We start from the raw sequence: 19,748 nt of genomic DNA, 5'->3' as shown, positions 1-19,748 counted from the left end.
CCATCTCTTCCAGATTTCTTTGTTTATAGAACATTTTGCATACTTTTGAGCTGTAGAAAGACCACAGAGTGAAACTATACCACAGCAGTAATTTTATCATTGTTATGACGAGAGCTATAACTGTATTAAATATTAGGTCAGCAAATGCAAATGTTTCTTGGGAAGTGAGCTGCAAAAAATTTTGTGCCAGCAAAAAGAAATTTAATTTTTTAGTGATTTTTACTGTTATGTTCACGAGCTTTATAATGCAGCAAGAATAGTGAAAATCTGACCACTACTATTCTGACCTCACAGTTGACCTCATGGAAAAGAAAAGTTGGTTCTGAGAAAACAAGGTGCGGAATTTGTAAACATGTGAAAGGGGTCATTTAGGAGAATTCAAAGTGCGACAGCTTTGTATGTACTTAAGATACTGCTTTAAAATTTTGCAGGTGCAGTCTTTGGGACTTGTAGACTGCGAATAAAATTAACAGAGAAAAGGGATTTTTTGGAAAATATTTGGTTCTCAAGACCAGGGTCCCCCTTAAAATTAGTCTAAAGATTAAGATTAAATACTTTATTTATGCATCATTTTTGGTTTGTCACTCTGAGCTTGTGAATGCCTATTTCCAGAAAATGAGCTGTGCATGGCTGACAGGCTGCCTTTTGCTTGGAATATTTCCACTCCTTCCAGTCATTGGCAAGCAACACAACTATGCACTGGTGTGAGTATGAACACTGGCTACGCTGTCTTTTTCCTTTTTATCATAATCACCGTTGTCGTCGCCATCACAATCGTCATCATCATAATCAACCACCGCCACCATTGCTGCTACATTTCAGGACAAAGACCTGCGACTTCCACCTGCTCTTATCCTCTGTCACCTGAATCCATTTGCTGCCCAATAGTTCAGTTAACTCATCTTTCCTCCCACTTCTTTCTTGAGCTCCCCCAGTAGAATCCCCATCCCGTGGAATCCAGTCACTTGCATAGCCTGCCGGTTATCTAACCTCAGGACTGCATGTGCTGCCAAGATTTCTTTTTGTCTCGTTATTGCTTCTTGAATATCTTCTATCTGAGTTCTTTCTTTAACTTGGGGTGCCAGTTTCCAGTTTGGTTCGTATTTGATACATGTCAGCTCTTTCCAAGCCTTATTGTGTTGAGTTATTCCTTCCGAGGTACTTGGAAAGGTGTCAAGTTTCTGTCCACATATGCAGACACATTAGGTATACATTAATTGTATGCCTTTTATTTTAGTGATAGGTGTAGGGCTATCGAAATGCACCCAAAAGGAGGGCTATCGAAATGCATCGAAAGGAAAGCTATCGAAATGCACCCCTTTCAAATTTAGTTGTTTGCCTAACTTCTTCCAGTTGTTTGGCTTCGCAATTACTGTTGGTTGAAGATAGGTTATTCACTTAATACTTCCAGTGTTTAATTAGCTGTGATTAAGGGTTGCTCCCCTGCACGGGTCTTTAAGTTACGTTAGATTTATTGGTATGTATCGTTAGCTCAACTGCTAAACTGTTCTCGTGCAGGCTGTAAATTATTCCTTGAAGGGCACCCATAAATCACTTGAAGAGACGATGTGATTTGCTAATTCAAGTTGCTGAAGTATTCCCCATTTATATGTATACTGAGTGCCTATCAGTTCTGACTTTCTAACCACCATTTTTAAGCAGGTTGTATATAGCTTCAGAGAGATTATGTTGTTTCGACGCTTTTTCAAATGGACAACATCTTGCTGTTATGGTGGGTTAGTGGGGGCACATTCTTTGCATATTTGCTTTAGGAGTCCTATGCAGGTTCCTTCAATTTCTTACATGGCGTTTGCCATTTCTTCCTGGTACTCATTTTCAGTTGCTTCTTTCTGCAGTCTTCATGTTTTGTTGGCAGCCGGGTACATTTCAAATATTAGCCACTTTTCACGTGTGTACGTCTATCCGTGTAAAAAACAGCTAATTTATGGCCATGAAACCTTTAGTGAAGGGGATGTTTACAGGACTCTGAGTGGGAAGGGCTAACTAGTTTGCATTTTTGGTGGATTATAAATTATATCAATACTTAGGAGGTGACAACTAGATATGATAATGTTTAATTGACTTCTTGACATGTGTCAGCTTTTTTTTGGGACTCTTTGCGTTAATTTATCCCTTTTGGGGTGCTTGCTAGGACACCAAGCTTCTGTTCATTAACACCCAAGTTCTTGTCCTAATGTTCGGGTGCCCAAGGATGAATACTGGAGTTAATTTCAAATTGAGTGTTCCACATGTCACACTGGGAAGCGTAGAAGTTTGTGGGTGTAGGCTTTTTAATACGCCAATAAAGAAAAGGAGCAAAGCACATTGTAAGTGTTCAGTGATATTTGGCTAAGAAATAATATAAAAAATTTTTTTCATAGCTTGGCACATTATAGCTTCATGCAATGAAGGCTCTTCGAAAGCTTGTGTCATGCTGCAACGAAATTTTCATCCCAGTTTAGTTTTATATGCCTGGATCATTTAGAAATAGAAAGCAGTTCTGTACTGGTGGCAATTTGGCAGGACAAATTTAAAAAGTTTTCCATCAGAAAGTTTTCGTTGAACATTACAAATCCTGGCTGGTTTGTTCAGAGCTCTTCCCGACGGCACCTTTCATAATTAGAGTGTTAGTCAAGGATGTACGACTTCGCATATTGTTATTAGTGAACTTAGTTTTCTTTACTACTGAGAACCAGGTTGTGTGGCATGGTTTTTAGCAGGTGTTGCTTTTGATTTGCTTGAGCAGTTGTTGAAAAGCATGATTGCATTTTGCTTTTGCAGGACACTTTCCGGGTGGCTCAGCATCATAATATTTGCCTACTGTGCGAGGAGGTAGGCATGTTAGGTTGTGTGTGTACACGCTTTGTCTTGTGGATATTTCCTTACAGATTTGCATTTTAAGACTCCATTCCTTCCACCTAAGCAAGTGTACAGTAAAAGTATGCAGTTTCAAGTTCACGTTAATCTTGCATTTTTTTTCACAATAAGATGCAATTTAGGTAGCAACAAATTTTTCTCTGATGGCCTGTGCGAAAAAGCATTGCCTGCTGAACTAACTTGTGCATGCACGACTGTGTGTAACGTTATCTGATATGTAATGCAGCAGCTTCTGTGTAGTGTGCGCTTTGCTAAATTTCAGGTCCTGTGTTCCTTTGTCATTTATAACAGAAACTTACCACTGTAAAAACAAGTTTTTAAAGTGTCCAGCAGAAGTGAGTTTTAGAATTTAGCTGAAATTTTAAATCAGTGTCGCTTTTTTGTGCATCAAATAATATGAGGCCCTTTAGTACCTTACATAAATCAATAACACGTTAAGTTGAGTGCAGCCCTAGTTCATAGTAACAGCCAAGCCTAGATAGATAATATAAACAAGCATCATTAAGTCCCCGGGAAAAACTGTTACAGTAACTTTTCTTAAGCATGTATATAAATAGGAGTAGTAGTGGTTGTTTTCTTAAAGCTGTTTTGCTTTCTAATTAGTACATATTCTATTCACATGTTGAACAATTTGAGGATGTCGTTGGAATCGAGAGAATGAAGGAATCAAAGGCTTTCTTTGTTGGGGACTTAAAGTTGACTTTAAATTGAATGTTCACTAATAAAGATGTTTACATAAAACCAACTATTCTTACACCATGCAAAGAACTCAACAAGAAGTAAGCCGCCTTACAAATTGTTCCAGATCTGGGGTAACAAAAATCACAGTCATATTGATGGGCCTTTACTTGCCCAAAATGAACTGTGCCTGGTACCTACCAGCAGATTATATTGTCAGTAAGGAGCACTTCGAGCCCAGTAATTTGAGACAATTGACCTTGGTGTCAGGATACTGAAAATCACGTTTACGAATGGTGCCATTATTACCCCTTAAGACTTAAGGGAGGAAGAAGGGAGGTTTAACCAGCTATTTTGGCAGTTCTGTATTTGGGGACTGGGCCCATTGCTTAGGTCATTTGGCTCTGTCATTCGGCTCTGTCATTCTTTTATTAACGGTCGTATGTTTTCTTCTTCTTCTTCTTCTTCTTTTCTTTTTCTTTTTTTTTTTCATTTTCTCCAGACCAGAGCTTGGCTTGGTTAGAAACAGCAGACAAATACCAAAGGAGCCACAAAGGTCGGTCATTATTACTGCAGTGCAGGTAAGTTGAGTTTAGCAATTCGCCTACTAAATTTTTTAATGTCAAAAGAAGAGGGGCCTTTTCTAATTGCTCAGTTTTATTGACATATTGAAGGGACACTGAAGTGGGTTAAAAAGTTGGCCTGTATTGGTGTAGTACAGTGCTAAAAATTCATATTTACCACTTACAGGAGTAGCAGCTATTTTTAATAATGCATAAAATGCCATAGTTATCAAAAACTGTTCTTGCTTTCCTGTACATCTTTCTGCAGTATAACATGTGATGGTGCTACCTTGCAACGTAGAACTAATAAGGTCAAAGTTGGGTCTTGTATCACACTAAGGGGATCTTTTAACCCTGTTCAGTGCAATAATCTTCCTCCAGTTTCTAAATGGAAATGGAAGCAGTCATGCATAGAGTTTACATTCAAGGCAGTACACTTGTTGACAGGTGCAAAAGGGGCGAGAGGGGGGAAGTAGGAACGGCTTTATCTGTGCCTTCACTTGTTCTGTACTGCAGATTGTGTTTATTGCACACATGGGGGAAACTTGATGGATGCAAAAAGGTGGCAACTGTAGCTGTTGCCCTCAGCTGTCTGTGAAGCCATATCCTTGTTAGGGGCTTTTTTTTGTTTGTTTGGATTAAATGTCGGAAATTTTAAGTTACATTTGGGGTGTAATGTGCTGACACTTCAGCTATACTGTGGGGCAATATGTTGGGCTCACGATTGCGTTACAACAGCTTGTGGGTGGATATAACCTTGACCCGCTGCTTGGGTTCACTGGTTCGATTGCCAATTGTGGTAAATATTTTCCCGATTAAGGCCACAAATGACAGTGCCTGTTTGGTAACCATTGGAGGTGGCCTAAACAAATTCAAAGCCCTCAAACATGGCGTGCCTCACGAGCCATGCCTTTCTCTGGTGTGTTAAACCCAAAATTTGAATTGAGCCAATTTTTGTCATGTCAATTTAAGTTATTCCTTCTAGAAGAAACATTTCTTGCCTTCGTCTTCTGGTTTTTTTTTTCCTTTAAAATGTTGTGGTTTTACGATTTTTTTTTCTTTGAAAGGTTGTGGTTTTACCAGTAAACCAGCCCAGCTTCAGGCCTTTGTTGCGAGAAACTTAACTGTCAAGCTACCATGTATTTAAATAGGAGTCTCAAATGTCTCAAGCCCATTTGATGATTGTCATTGAACTTTTCAGTGGTCTTCACCTTGTAAAAGCCAAGCTTGGTACACTGTGTTGCCTGGTAGTAACTGTCTGTTTATCGTGACTATTAAACTGTGCTCTTTGCCAGCAGCAGCAATTAGTTGGTGCCAACTGGCCTTGAACAGTTTAATTGACACCATGGCATTCTTCATATAGAATGAGCTCTATGTAACTCGTATTTCGTGTCGCTGGTACCCTCTTCATCCTTCCTTATTCCTGAAAACAAGCTTGTACTTGTGAACTAAGCTTCCTTCTCTTTTTCTGTTCTTTTCCAGATAGTGCTGATCTGGGTGGCCATAACTATTGTCAGAAGTACTGCAGACAGCATTGAGCATAAGGAAGGGCTTCCATTGTTCAACCAAGTTCTGTCATGGTTTTTGCTGGGTATGTAGACAAAGCCAATGTAGACATTGCTTTAGCATGTCAGGCAGTTATATTTTGTTACCATATATAATTCCAAGTGCATGGCATCCTCTTTTGTGCATTGTACTCCTTCCCCTTCACCTGCCGCGGTGGCTCAGTGGCTAAGGCGTTGTGCTGCTGAGCACGAGGTCGCGGGTTCGATTCCCGGCTGTGGCGGCCGCTTTTCTGATGGAGGCGAAAAGCAAAAACGCCCGTGTGTACGAGATTTCGGCACACGTTAAAGATCACGAGGTGGTCGAAATTAATCCGTAGCCCTCCACTACAGCGCGCCTCATCGCCTGCGCTGTGTTGGCACGTACCCTACAATCAATCAATCACTCCTTCCCGTCACAATTTTTGCTGCACCTGTTTTTATGAGTGTAAGCGCAAGGCCGTCACACATTCGGAACAGTCTTTTTACTCTCAGATAAGCTGAACTCAGTGGATGCTTATGCTTGTAAGCAACGTGAAAGGTCAAGGTAAAAAATTTGTGGCCCTGTGGAAATAGTCATTGTAGGTGCCTCCTTTGAGTTTTAGTTCAAGACAAAAATGCTCAAGAATTTACTAAAAATATGGCATTTCAATTTTGATGCGGGGAAGACTGCAGATTAAAGCATCTTCCAAAGTAAGTTTTCCCGCACATAAAATTCAACAAAACTTGGTTCTGGCCCAGTTGGTTGGGCATTTAGGCACGCTGTCTTGGGTAATGTATGCGTCCTGCCATTTTCATCTTCTGCCATGTTACTTCTAAGAGCTCAGCTGAGTATATCCAAGATCACTGACATAGGCCTGCTTAAATGGCTGTGCATTTTATTACCTCACCTGGTTGAAAAAATATATAATTACCTCACCTGGTTGAAAAAATACATAATATAAGAGCACAATTATTGGGAATTCATGGGAGACACAGGAATCAGATAGTGAATAGTGACCAAAAAATCATTTCTTTTTAAGTTTCGGATTTTTCACATGTTCGCATTTTCGGATTGCACGTGTAATATTCTCTGCGTTTCCAAAGCTTCAGTGCTGAAAACCATTGCGAAGTGCCAAAGAAAAATATTTGGGTCAGCTGAGGTGATAAAATATTTCCGCAAATTGACGAAAACACGGCAATTTTCGGAGTGCTGTATCTCCGGAACGACGCCACCGGCACTGCCAGTTTTGTATCGCCAAATCGGCCAAGTCTTTCACTTCGGCTTTCTGGTAGCTTTTTTTATAGTCGCTCGCTCACAGGAGCACAAACAGCAGAAAAAAAGAGACCGTGAAATGAAGCAACCGATAGATTCCAACGTGCGATTTGCTATGCGGCCATGTTCACTGAAACGACTCTCCCGATATCCCGTTGCCATGGCAACAACAATATGGCCACCAGGCGGTTCGGCTGATAGTTCATGGGATGCACTATCCGGACAACATCCCATCAAGGTCATGATGTCAAGGCCAAAAGTCACGTGACAAAAACTTTTTTGTCGTTTCCTTTATAGTTTTTTCACCCGAAGGCATTGTGTTTGCGCTGCGGTAACTTTGGCATTTGTTCGGCACCCGAGTTGGTTTCTCTCAACGTAGATGATAGGTTGTCATGGCCTGAGCCTTGAGACACCCTGAGCCAACTGTGCTGAACAGGCTCAAGGTGTCTAAAGAGTTCAAGCCTGTGTGTGCTGGACATTTTAGGTACTTCTATGGACAGTGCTAAAATCACTGAATACAAGGAAGTTACCCCACACACACATTTTGAGACTGCATGAGACCACAAATTCTGACTGTGTTGTTCCATCGCACTATATTTGCCACATAACTGGGTCTTCTTGCAAGCTCCATAGGCGTTACAATAAGTGAAATAAAGCAGTAATACAGTCGGTCCTAGATATATTGAACTCAAAGGGCATCACAAAATAGTAGTCCGATATACAGTCAAATCTCAATAATTCGAAGTTGCTTAACTGTAATGTTAGACTAATCAGAAGGGATGTTCTGGTTCCGGCAATTTTACATGCGATGCAATGAAAAAAAAACTGCTCGATAATTCAAAGCTAAAACTGATTATATCGGTTAATTGGAAGTTATTTCGAATAAAAAGCATTGGGGTGACCGTAATTTCTCGATAGAATTCAAAATTTTTAAGCGTAAAAACAGCTCCGCATTCTGTACTGATGCCGGTGCCATCACAACGGAAGCAGCACTCAGTTGATAAATGAGCAGGCCAGTTAGTTGAAACTCGCGCCAGCATAGCCATCTCTCTCTTTTGAGGTTCTCAACCAAGGTATTCTTTGTTGCGCACAGCGCCTTGTGAGCTTTTGGTGTTGTGGACGCTTCAGGCTTCAATTTTAGCTGTGACTTTCAACTATCATGACAACCTGTGTCATACGCTCGACATGGTGATGAAAGTTGAAATTCTGAACAAAATTAAGAAGGAAGATGTGTTGCGGGCTAATAACAATGCTGTTCTAGTGCTGTTTGTTTTATTGGAAGTTCGGTTAATTCGAGGGGTTTTGCGGTCCCCATGGACTTCGTATTAACAGGGTATGACAGAATTATTTATTCACGTCATACCAGCGTCACGGCTCTAAAACTTCGCGCATCTTTACCTATCCTATCAGATCGGCGTAAACTGTCACGTTTGTCATTGTTTCATAAACTGTACCATCACTATTCTCTTCATCCTGATTTCTTTTCATCGACACCGACCATCTTTCCCCGATGGGATCATGCCTTAAAAGTGACACGTGTGAAATGCCACACATCGAAATATTCACAATCCTTCATACCTCGCACAATTGTGGATTGGAATGCCCTACCATCTCACATTGTAAATTTTACTGATCCGACCAAATTCCAAGAACTTTTACACACTTACTTCGTATGTTAACTTTACTAAAAAGTGATTTTATAGGTTCTAGAGTTCTTTCAAGATTTTTTGTTTGTTTTCCTTCTTTCTTGCTTTTTTTTTGTCTCACACCCACTTGTATTTATTTGTTTGCCTATTAACGTGCTGCTAGTACTCTTTTTTTTTTCATTCTCAATGTATCCTGCCCCCTATATAATACCCTCTTAGTGAGGGCCTTTAGGGGTATTTTTGAATAAATGAATAAATAAATAAATATAAAATATGCCTATTCGAAGCTTGTCTGAAAGCTCTGCACATTACTAAGGGCTTTCTGAGATCGTGCTAAGAATCAATAATTTGAAAAATGTAATAGGCCTAGTTGAAGCTTGTCTGAAAACTCTGCACATTACTAAGGGCTTTTTGAGATCGTGCTAAGTGGTAGCTTACCGTTTTTTTTTTTTCACAGCGGTGTAATAAGAAATGCAACGTAACGGTTACCACTCTTTATTTAGCATGAAAAAAAATCCGCGAGCTTGGCCTGCTTCTTCTGTTTTATGAAGTTCACCAAACTGTCAAGCTTGTTGGCGCTGTCCAAATGTGAGTCTGGCACCACCCATTGTGCCACAATAGTGGTTAATCATGCAAGCTCAGCCGCGGTAGGCAGCTGAGTTTGCATGATTGCAGCCACCACTGGCGAAGTGCAGTCACCGCCCAAGCGCGCAGTAACAGAGTGCCTATAGCCGAATTCTCCCCCTCCTTTACTGCTTTTCACGCCCAATCACTCCCTGCGTTCTCGTTACCATGTGGCTATCGCCATCGATAGTGGTGCAAGCAGGTGTCGGAGCTTTGTTACGCAGTGGTGGCTGCCTCTCGCCGAGCGCAGCAGTGCACATGAGAGGTCATTGCTGGAGCTCCATCAGGTGAAGCATACTTGCAGGGGCACTTGCGGCACTGTATGTATCTAATGAGCCGGTGACCGGAAGTTCGATACACACACACAACAGCGTTATACTTTTGCATGGGATTTCCAAGGGGATGCTTGGGCTGTTCGATATATGCAATAATTTGATATGTCCGAGTTCGATATATCTAGGACCGACATACATAATTCATTCTCTGAGATATGAGGCTGCTACAGGTTTATTCATTGTTCAGCAGTAGACTGGCTTTGCGTGTTCTGGTGTGTAGCATTTTCATCTCTATAAAGGAAACAATGTCAGCTACTGGTTTCTAATGGGATGACTTTTGGGCTTCATCTTTGTCAACATTTTGAAGTGCACTTAAAGGTACCAGTAGAAAGGGCCAAAGGGCGTATTAGATCCCAGATATTTAAATTTTCAGTGAGAAGTTATGGGTTTTTACCTATTTTGCTCAGGAGTAATTGTTAAGATATTATTCTTTGAGCACAACTATACATGCAGGTTCCTTTTTTTCAGATTTTTTTGTGTGCATCTAATACACCAAATTTTTGTCTTTTTCTCTGCTGACCTTGCAGTTTCGTCACCAGTGCTGTGCCTGTTTTCAACCACAAGTCTCCTGAATAGACTGCAAAACTTGACCTTGTCACTGTTGGTTCCCTTCCTTCTGATGTGCATCTTGTATCCTTTTATCGAGAGTGGCGTGCTTGCAGTTAGCTATATGTAAATGAACATCATGCCAGAATGTGTTCTCTGTGTTCTCTCAACTGATTGACTTTTATGTGAGAATACTTACACCTCCACTGCTTTTTCATTTGCTCTTTTGTGTCATGCACGGGGTAGCAAACTAAGTATTGTCTAAGATGTCTATTCACTGGACTGTGTTGCTGTATTGCCTATGTTGAGCACTTAAAACCTCAGAGAGGGACGCCTAATGCAAACATCTGAGCGTAGAAAACAAGGGTCACTGAACAGGTGAAAAATGAGCACTGCCTTAGGGAGCTGTTGAGCTCCCAAACATCATTTTGTTTATTTTTGGCCTGACCAATGTTTTCTTCATTCAGCAGCCATTAGGCCTAACTGGGTGCATCTCATCAAGCCCTTGGCTATGTATACCTAATGCAAATGAGGCTTTCGTTTTGAGTAGGTCAGCCTACTTTATTGGTAAATGGGAAGTAGCACTGAACTTCAAATAGTGAGGGTGTCATTTTATGGTAGTGGTCAAGCAGGTGCAGTGAAATTAAAGAGCAAAGCCACCAAAGTATGAATTCAGCTGCTAAAGACAGTTATGGGGGCAGTCTGCTGGCTACAGGGATATTGGTTGCTAAAACAACCTTCTAAAAAGAGAGAAAGAAAAAGCAGAGCATTTATTTGAACCCGTTGTCTCCCCTCCCCCCCACTCCTTCTCTATAGAAAGAAAAAAAAAATGGAGAGAGAGCATTCTAGTTGTCAGAGCTTTGGGTGCTGAAGAAGTCTTCTAGGAACACTTTTAAAACCAACTTGCAAGGCAACTTGGTGCCACCCCAAGTTTGATAAATTGCAAGTGCCTGATCTGTTTGCATGATATACACAACAGAACAGGAAAGTGTTGTTCCTTGACCACGGAACATCTAGGCTTCGCTACAGAGGTCAGCATGTTTGTAGGCTAGTTGTATGTCCTTGCGCAGGCCACGAACATACTGTAAGTCTACCAGCAGCAATTTAAATGATCTCTACATGCCTGCACTGATGTCAAGTGGCATGTTATGGTCAAGTGCAGTCTCGCAGCTGACTTTGTGGTGCCCACAGAGCGAGGCGGTTAAAAGACCTCAATGCTGAAATTGGTAGGTCTTTAGCAACCACAGTTAGCTCTTTGGGTGGCATACTTCTCTAGCGTCTTTGGGTGGCGTCTAACTGGCTAGGGCATAAAACTGGCCAGCTTTTCAGTTCACGAGCACTGATCGCAGTGTTCAAGGAGCCCACTGATGCAGACAGGGGGGCAAAGATTGCTGCTGCCAAGTTGCCCATAGGGGCTGTTGTTGCGGTAGCTGTAATGCGTTATCCTTTCTTGCATTTTATTCTACATGGTCTTGATATTATAAATTTGGCCTTGCTGGGATATGAGGGTTTTTTGGAAACAGCTGTGATTGTATTGTGTTGAGGTAATTTTCTGTACATGCCATTTTGTGCAGTTTTTTTTATGTACCGGAAAAAACCCATTCTCTTTGCTGTTAATTCTTGTGGCATCATTCGCAATGAATCAAAACATTTTGAGTGCCAGGCCAATCAAACTAGTGATAGCAGTGCTTCTAGAGTTGTAAGTTGGTTGAATTTGAATGTGTATGGCCGTTACGTGCCTTAATTTTGCTGCAGCTATGAAAGCCTTTTTCTTATGACATTGTGCTTCGTGATGTTCCTTTGGATCTGCATCGAGCATCACCTCTCGGGTTCTACACTGAGGGTAAGTGGACATTCTTAGCTGTACACATCACTGGCTGCAGGAAATGATCAATTTAGGAGAGTCCTTAGTCTGTCATTTGTTCATTTGTTTCTCTTCCTTTCTTGCAGCTGCAAGACATGACGTTTGAGTCTCAAGACTTCTCATCGCAAACCAAAGCTGTGGCTTATCACATCCGCATAGATGACATCCGAAAAGCTTACTTCTTCGTATCCTTCTCTGCAGTGTAGTATACCGATTGTTTCACCGGGCTGGTAAAAATTTTTGAAATACAAGTAAAGTTCTAAATGTTTTTTTTTGTTAGTTGCCAGAACGTAGGCAAAGGACTGATTAAGAAAATAACCAAACAATAATTGGAAGTTTAGTGACAGGTTTTGGGCCACAAGTTCAAGATACAGTGTTGAGGCCAGTCTTTAAAGGCTGGCTTCAACATTTTTAATTAAACATTCTTCTTTTAATCAACATCCTTAACTAAACAGCATTTTTAATCAAGCGTTGTTCAACAAACTGGTGTAAAATACATTTAGTGTTCTAGTATACACATTTAAAAATGCATAATATCAGCTGGAATGCCAATATATGGGGCAACAACTGTGACTAGGGATGTCTTGTATGATGTACACACATTTTTAAACTGTGCCAGCTACAAAAAAAGGGAAGCTGCAGCTGTACAGTTTGGATTGATAACTTCAGACCCACGACCAAATTTTGAAGTAATTTTTGTAAACATTTTAAAATACCTTTTCAGCTGTGTGTTAATGAATGCCATTGCTCTGGTGTCAGTTCTGAAGAAATACTGCTACTTCTTGTAACTCAGTTTCCTTGTTTGCGGGAAGTGTGTTAAAATTTTCATTAACATCAGGTGTAACAATTTTAGTTCAATGACTTTGGCGGCTAGTGTTCACACCTTGACCTCCCTCTCAGATTTTCTTCATGCTTGTTGCATTCTATGGCACGGGGAATATTGCCAGTCTCAACAGGTAAATTAGTCCTTTAATAGCACCAATACTGATCTAGAAGCCTAGAATGAAAACATTAGCGCAGTGCCATCTTCTTTGGATGGTGCCTGTTATATTGTGTGAACATATCAAATGAGGAAAAAAAAAAGGGGGGGGGGCGTACCTGCTCCAAGAAGAGGGGAGAGAGCTTAGTCTAGTTATGGTGTGTGTGTCCTGAGCTTTATCCTCTCCATCACTTTTTGGGTAACATTATGCTCGTACAGCCTGGTACTGTTAGCAGTTCAGAAGCAGTAGTTTATGGGCTGAATTGGTGTCTTTTTGCACACTTTTTGCATTTATTATATCCGTAAAGAGTCCACGTTTCATGTATAGCATGCTTGGAATGTTTGTTGGTTAGCTTGGAATGCACGAGCTCAGTGTTTCAGTCCAGTGCCTCCTGTGCCAGGTTTCAGCAACTCAAGCACCACTATTGTGAATGGTTGTCTGGCAGGGAAGGTTGCTCTGCAATGTTTACTCATGCCTGAAGCAGTGGATTTGCTAACCGTCAAACCAAGGAGTGGAAAAAGCTTGCGAGCTGCCAACTGTTTTTTTTCCCCTTGTGGTTAATTGTATTACTTGGTGCTAGTGCCAGGCCTAATTTCTTTTTTTCTGTTGGCAACTTTGCAAATTTTTTACTAAAAGCTTGGAATCCCAAGCAAAGCTATTTTCATGTCAGTCAAATGGCTGTAGCATTTGCAGAACCATCTGAGCCTAATTTTTAGAGCCTAAAATGCCTGCCTAAGGATTTCATAGTATGCACTTAAATTTCCAGGCTCTGGCTATGGCAAGTTCACATCTATAACAAATGAAGGGGAAATGGCCATATTAGAGCAACAGGAACTTTCCTCTTGCGAGCAGTTTAGCGAACTGATACTACATGAATGTCAACTCTCCCAATGGTACTTAATGGTTGTTACGGTTATTACCCAGCAAAGGCTGGGCATTCTTCTACATTTATTCGTTTACATTTTTGCTTGCTGCAGACTTTTAATGATTTACCAAACAAGTATTGCCACGGCTGTACAAGTACTACTATAAAGTGTAGTTCTTAAGTGTGCTACGGGTGTTTTGTAAGTTCTGTTCTCAAAAGAGTTGCCAGCAGTTTTCACTCTCAGTCGAACGTTTCTTTTTTTTTTTTTGCTGTGTAGGAGATGTTGAATATAGCATGAAAACAATATAAGACTTCGCTTTATTTAAAAGAGTAAGCTCTTCATAGCTTACTGCGGTTTTGTCTGCCACAAAGTGATGTTTTCATTACACAGGGATTTGGATTTAAAAAGGGGACATATTTCAAACTATCTGCTTCTTAAATAGTCTTATGACATAACACATGTTCCTATAACGAACTTGGTACATTAGACAAAAATTGGTCCTCGGTATGCTGACTATATGTGATTGGGTGCATTCCAGAAGAATTGGAAATTGGGCTATCATTGTTTAATATTCTAAATCTAGTAGAACGTTAACAGCTGTGTGGTAGCCTAGTCATGGATTCCGTGCGTGCTTGAGATCATGAAGTTTCTTACATATAACCCGCCGCGGTGGTTCAGTGGCTAAAGCGTTCCGCTGCTGAGCACAAGAGTGCGGCTTTGATTTCCGGCCGCGGCGGCCGCTTTCCTGATGGAGGCGAAAAGCAAAAACGCCCGTGTGTACGAAATTTTGGCGCACGTTAAAGATCCCCATGAGGTCAAAATTAATCTGAAGCCCTTCACTATGGCGCGCCTCATCGCCTGCATTGCGTCGGCGCGTAAAACCCTACAATCAATCAATCTTGCATATACTGGAGAGAAATATGGTGCCAATGTCAATTTGACTTGCTCAAGGCCACCCATATGTCGCCATGGAAATCATGGGAAGAATACAGATTTCTATTTGCGTCATGATTGGTTTGGCTTGTAAAGTTTTTGTAGGTGTCAAAACGTGAAGTGCAGCAAAATTGATGCTAGGAGTGTTAGTTTACATAGCAGCATATAAAAACATGCCGCAACAACGATGAAGGGAAATACGCTGCATTTGCTTTCCTTTTCTTTGTTTTCTTTCTTGTTTGTGAATATTTATTATCTGTGAGTCTGATGGGTCAAGCTTGGTGTTACAAAATACTTCCAACTTTTGCAATACCCCACAAAGACACACCTTAATCATTCCATTACTATTTCAGAATAATAAATTATCAGAACAGGCCATAAATTTTTTATAGATATGACGAAACGTTGGCACCGCTGTTGACCCATAGCTAACTGATTAGCAGTTTGTAACGCCAGACGAGCTGCGTTGGTGTGGTTGGCCGCTTTTTCCATCTCCCTTGTCCATGTTTCTTTCCACCTGTATACAACATTGTTTGTTTGGTTTGGCTTTCTTCTTTTTCTTTTGCAGTTTTTCAATCTCAAGCTTCTACTGCTTCATGACAGTATTTCGACCATTCACAATGGCTGCCATCTTGCTCATCAAGGTTGTATCCCATTTTTATTGTTCAAACAGCAGTTTTTTTGGTACTAGTGTTCCCGGTATGGTGGTCTTTCTACAGTCATCAGAAACTTGCTGAAAGCTGAGCTGGTGCAATGTTTTGCATTGTACCCTTGCACTGGCGCTCCTGAGAATCTGTTTTTATTATGCTGAGGCAACTATGATTTTGCAGTTACTGCTGTGAGGTTGTACGCTGGAGGAAAAGACAGTTCTTCCTACTTTTATCATAACTGGTTCCCCTTTCTGTGCTTTTAATAGGCTATGTTCTAGCGAAAACTAGAGGAAGACAAGCTTGCACGTGGTTGCAGTGCTGGCTGTTTTGATGGCCACATGAGCTTTCCATGCTTCTCTCTGGGCTTGTGTTTCTGTGTGTGTGATGGATGATTGCATCACGTTAGGTGAGGGCGGTGTGCTCTTTCAGTTTGAAAAACCTAGCTCTTTTCATGGCGCACATGCAAAATGAAGCAGAACGGAGCTTTAAAGTGCCCAGATTGATTCCAAGTGCTTATTCGCTTACGAAGTGCAGCACGATTTCAAACCTTAGGAGGTCTGGTGGGCTGTGTCAGCCTACCGGTAAGGTAATGTCTTCCGCCAAATCATGCAATACTGTGTAGGTGCCGCACGAGAGCATTCTCACAGGGCTGTTAATTAAAATGCATTATGTTTTATTCTGGACAACACAGCCATGAACTAAGGGGCGGCACAGGCATGCTTAGTCTGGTGTTAGCGTCGTGAAATTTGTGGTTGAGAGTTCAGGTTATGGTAGCATACTTACTTGTTCAAAATGTTTGGTTGCCAGAAGCCATTTAAAAGAGTGCATACTTACCAGACATAATGACTATAATGCACTGCAGATGAATTGAGCTGTGTTTTCTATATCAGAGGTGGAAATGAGTTTAAATTCTGTGTTGTTTTGTCTCACAATGTGAGATTGAAATCAGTTAATGCACGAATAGTATTACTACTGATAAATGGGCCTCAAATGTTGGGCCAGTTTGTTTTTCTTTGAATCTGTTATACCTAAATTTTGTGCGCTTATTGCAACCAGGCCACTCATTTCACCCCTGACTCTGACGTTCAAAGTTAGTGGGAGTGCCTTTTGACTTTTTATATGCTTTTCGACTGGATGAATTCGTTGGACAGTGTTGAATATGTTAATTGTAATCTCATTTGTTTCCAATTAGTTTGCTTGCTTATTTTTATACAGTAGACTCTCGTTAAGACGAACTCAGTAACAAACTTTCATGGTCCCTTCTAGTTTGTTTGAATGGGAGTCTACTGTATTGATATTCAGAAATAGCATTGCAATACAAAAGTAGTAATATGAGTGGCTTACATAAATTGTGCCAAGATAAAAAGAGATAAAATGGTTCAAGGTAGAACATTCTGTAAAGGTAGCAATGAAACTCTCACATAAGAATGAAACACACTGCAGCACTCAAAAATATGGGGTCCCCGGCCATATAAATTGCTTCAATAACTTTCAGTTGCTGTTCTTGGCACGCAATTTCAGTAATGTCCAAGACATCTCCAAAAACCCAAATGATCAGTGCGGCTAGTTCAATGTCTGGTGCCATGATTCATTAAATCAGAAGCAATAATTAAAAACTTGAGTAGGCATGTGTTTTCTTTTTAAACGCTGAGCTGACTTTGTTTTTCAGTGATTTCAAACCATATGTTGTCTTCTCCTGCACAGGTCTTGATCCCATTGCTGATTGTAAGCTGTGCATTCCGAGCACTGCTGCAATCAATTAAAGTCTCCAACACTGCCCTGTTCCTTGTAGTCGTCGTCATGTCAGACTTCACAGCTTTGGTGAGCATGGCAACGTTCTTTCATTGCCTGCCTACAAACTTGCTAGTTTCTCAGGGTGGCCTAAGTATGGACTGAAAGGAGCTGCTTTGAGCAAGGGCTGACTAAAATGACTTCAATGCTTCCTCTGTTTTGCTTAGGCCTTCATGCAGTGTTAAAACAATGGTGTCACTGTTACAAAGCAGTGCTCTGCCGTGTGCTCCATGCAGTGGATGCATCATGCATGTGGGATGTCCTCCTTGCTTTGTGTTGTTTGTTATTGTGGTTATCAGAAATTTTCAAAAATGCCACCAGGAAGCTGCGAAAAAAACATTTTGTAGTATGCTTGCACCAGGCAACTGGTATATATGTGTGCTTATATGGAGCTTAAAATAATATTTCATGTCGATAGAAGGTGATCGTGCCATGAGCAGCAGCAGCTTGATGGCAGCAGTCTCCAAAGCTTGCAGTACAGGAGCAAACGGAATAATGGGGAAGTGTTGCCTGTTTTTGCGAAAAGCAAATGTTCTTGCCATGTAAAATTTTTCTAAGGGAAAATATTGATTGATGCCACTTCATGGGTATTGAGCTGGAGGTGGATCTTTAGCCTTCGTTTGCAGACATTATTAAAGCATTTGAGGTGGTGAGCACTGTCATGCAGGTTAGCCACTGCATTGAAATGGGCCAATGTCCTTCGCTAAAAATTGAGTCAACGAGCACATTGCGCCCGTACAACACTGTGTTAACTCATGCATCCACCTTTTTTGTTTGCATGGCCTAAATAAGGCCTTGTTGTAGATTAACTAACTTTGAGGGCTTAGATGGAAGTCCCTGCACAAGTTAATCAACTCGGTTTAGCAATGCAAGATGCTGAAATGAACCAAATCCTGCCAATACATATAAAGTGCACAATCATACTACCATCTAGTACTGTGCATTTCAGTGTCTCCTTGCTCAGATAGCTTAGTGGCTTTGTGTGTTGGTCACAAGTTAGTCATGCATGTAAGTTCGATTAAGGGAAAATTTCCGTTTTTTTTTTCAGTTTTTGTGTTATCTTTGGCTGGGATAACGGCACTTACTATATATTTTTAAGTAATCAGGCAGTAAACTCTTAATCAGCGCGGAATTGCACATGGACTTCAATTAAGCACTGATGTTTAAATTGCCTCCAAATGCCACGGTGCCTTTTGCAACCTGCACGCTGAATGTAACCAAAGTAACGTCACCACCACAAACTGGCATAGGTAGCAGTGCCACTGTCAAAAAGAGCGAATAAAGGAGGTTGCAGGCAGTCAACCATGCAATTCTTGGTTCCTGTCAGACGATGTCACAGCCAAGAAATAGTCCTAGCATTTTAACTAGTAACCTTTCCTTGCATGAGCAAATTTTTCTTTTTCTGGATTTGTCTTTGCTAGAAGCAAAGAACCAATTTCCTGTACAAGCAGAATCAATTTGAAAACCAGTTCCGGGTCCTGTAAGCATTGTCTATGCTCGACACTTAAGCACCAACTGATGTAACTAGACAAAGCCGAGATAACTAACCTTACAGGAATTTATCGGAGGTATTTATCATTTGCTTTCTTTCTTACAGCACTTCTTTTTTCTTATCAAGGACAGTGGCAGCTGGCTTGACATTGGCATGTCCATCAGCCACTACCTCCTTGCTATGGGAATGTTCATCTTCACAGCAGTGTTTCACGGCCTTGCCTGGTTCATGACTACCTTTTCACTGGAGTGTTCTGGACACGATTTCAAACGCCACCTCTTGTGACATATTCCAAATCTAGTATTTTACAAACAATTTGGCGCTGTCACTTATGGTCAAGAAGTTTGATGTTAGTTAGTCACATTCCCTGAAGACCGCTGCTGCCTGAAGATAGTGGCAAGATTAGATGTATTTATCATCAGAATTTTTATTTAGCCACTGATCAGGCAGTCAGTTGTTGCAACTTCCTAAAATCAACTTTACTTTCTTGCTCATCTTCTGCAGAAGAATGTGTTGTCAACGTTGTCTACATTGCAGTATGAATAGTGTTGGTGAATGAGTCTTTTCACTTGTATTGTACATACATATTTATTCTGTTGGTGCACAGTCTGGCTGAAAAGAAAAACAAAATGAGTTATTATTTATTGAAGTTCAGACTCCTACTTCCTTATCACTCCTGGCACATTACATACAATATAAAGGTGCGCTTATGTCTGCTTTTTGCATCAGTGTCACTCTTCCATGTTCTGTTTTAATGTTGTCTAATTACTGCAAGCTCTTGCTAGTACAGGCGCCCAAATCTTTACCTAGCGTGCACGAACGGCACCTTTCCTGTGTATCAGCGCCATATGACAGAGCCAAGGTGCAAACAGGTTGAGACTAAGTGCAAGCCCAGAAAGCGTGCTCAGCTGGGCCCATCGTCTGATAGGCTGTTCCTTTATGAGACCATCACCCCTTATGAGCACGCTGAAAATGAACAGGCAGCATAAGTGAATGGTTTCGCTCATATTTTATGTTCCGAAGATCAACGTTGCAGCAACCAACCAAGGGAATGAACCGCAGCAATGTAAATGCCATCATAAAGGGCAGCTACTAAACTGTGCATGG

General features: G+C 41.0%; 1 protein-coding gene across 1 annotated transcript in view; it reads left to right on the top strand.

Moving 5' to 3' along the window:
- Positions 1–19,513, top strand: part of Pig-n (Phosphatidylinositol glycan anchor biosynthesis class N) — a 35,459-nt gene extending 15,946 nt beyond the window's left edge. Inside the window, exons 15-25 of the mRNA XM_077686326.1 lie at positions 613–704; positions 2,782–2,832; positions 4,058–4,136; positions 5,601–5,709; positions 10,047–10,149; positions 11,821–11,908; positions 12,016–12,114; positions 12,830–12,885; positions 15,277–15,352; positions 17,063–17,179; positions 18,747–19,513. Coding sequence (XP_077542452.1) covers positions 613–704; positions 2,782–2,832; positions 4,058–4,136; positions 5,601–5,709; positions 10,047–10,149; positions 11,821–11,908; positions 12,016–12,114; positions 12,830–12,885; positions 15,277–15,352; positions 17,063–17,179; positions 18,747–18,926 — 1,050 coding nt within the window. The 3' untranslated portion in view covers positions 18,927–19,513. The remainder of the gene's footprint in view (positions 1–612; positions 705–2,781; positions 2,833–4,057; positions 4,137–5,600; positions 5,710–10,046; positions 10,150–11,820; positions 11,909–12,015; positions 12,115–12,829; positions 12,886–15,276; positions 15,353–17,062; positions 17,180–18,746) is intronic.
- The last annotated feature ends 235 nt before the right edge of the window (positions 19,514–19,748 follow it).

This window comes from Haemaphysalis longicornis, unplaced genomic scaffold, assembly GCF_048455015.1.
Source record: "Haemaphysalis longicornis isolate Haplotype H1 unplaced genomic scaffold, Haemaphysalis longicornis Haplotype H1 scaffold_1, whole genome shotgun sequence".
NCBI classification, from domain to species: domain Eukaryota; kingdom Metazoa; phylum Arthropoda; class Arachnida; order Ixodida; family Ixodidae; genus Haemaphysalis; species Haemaphysalis longicornis.
This window is presented reverse-complemented; position numbering and strand designations above follow the sequence as displayed.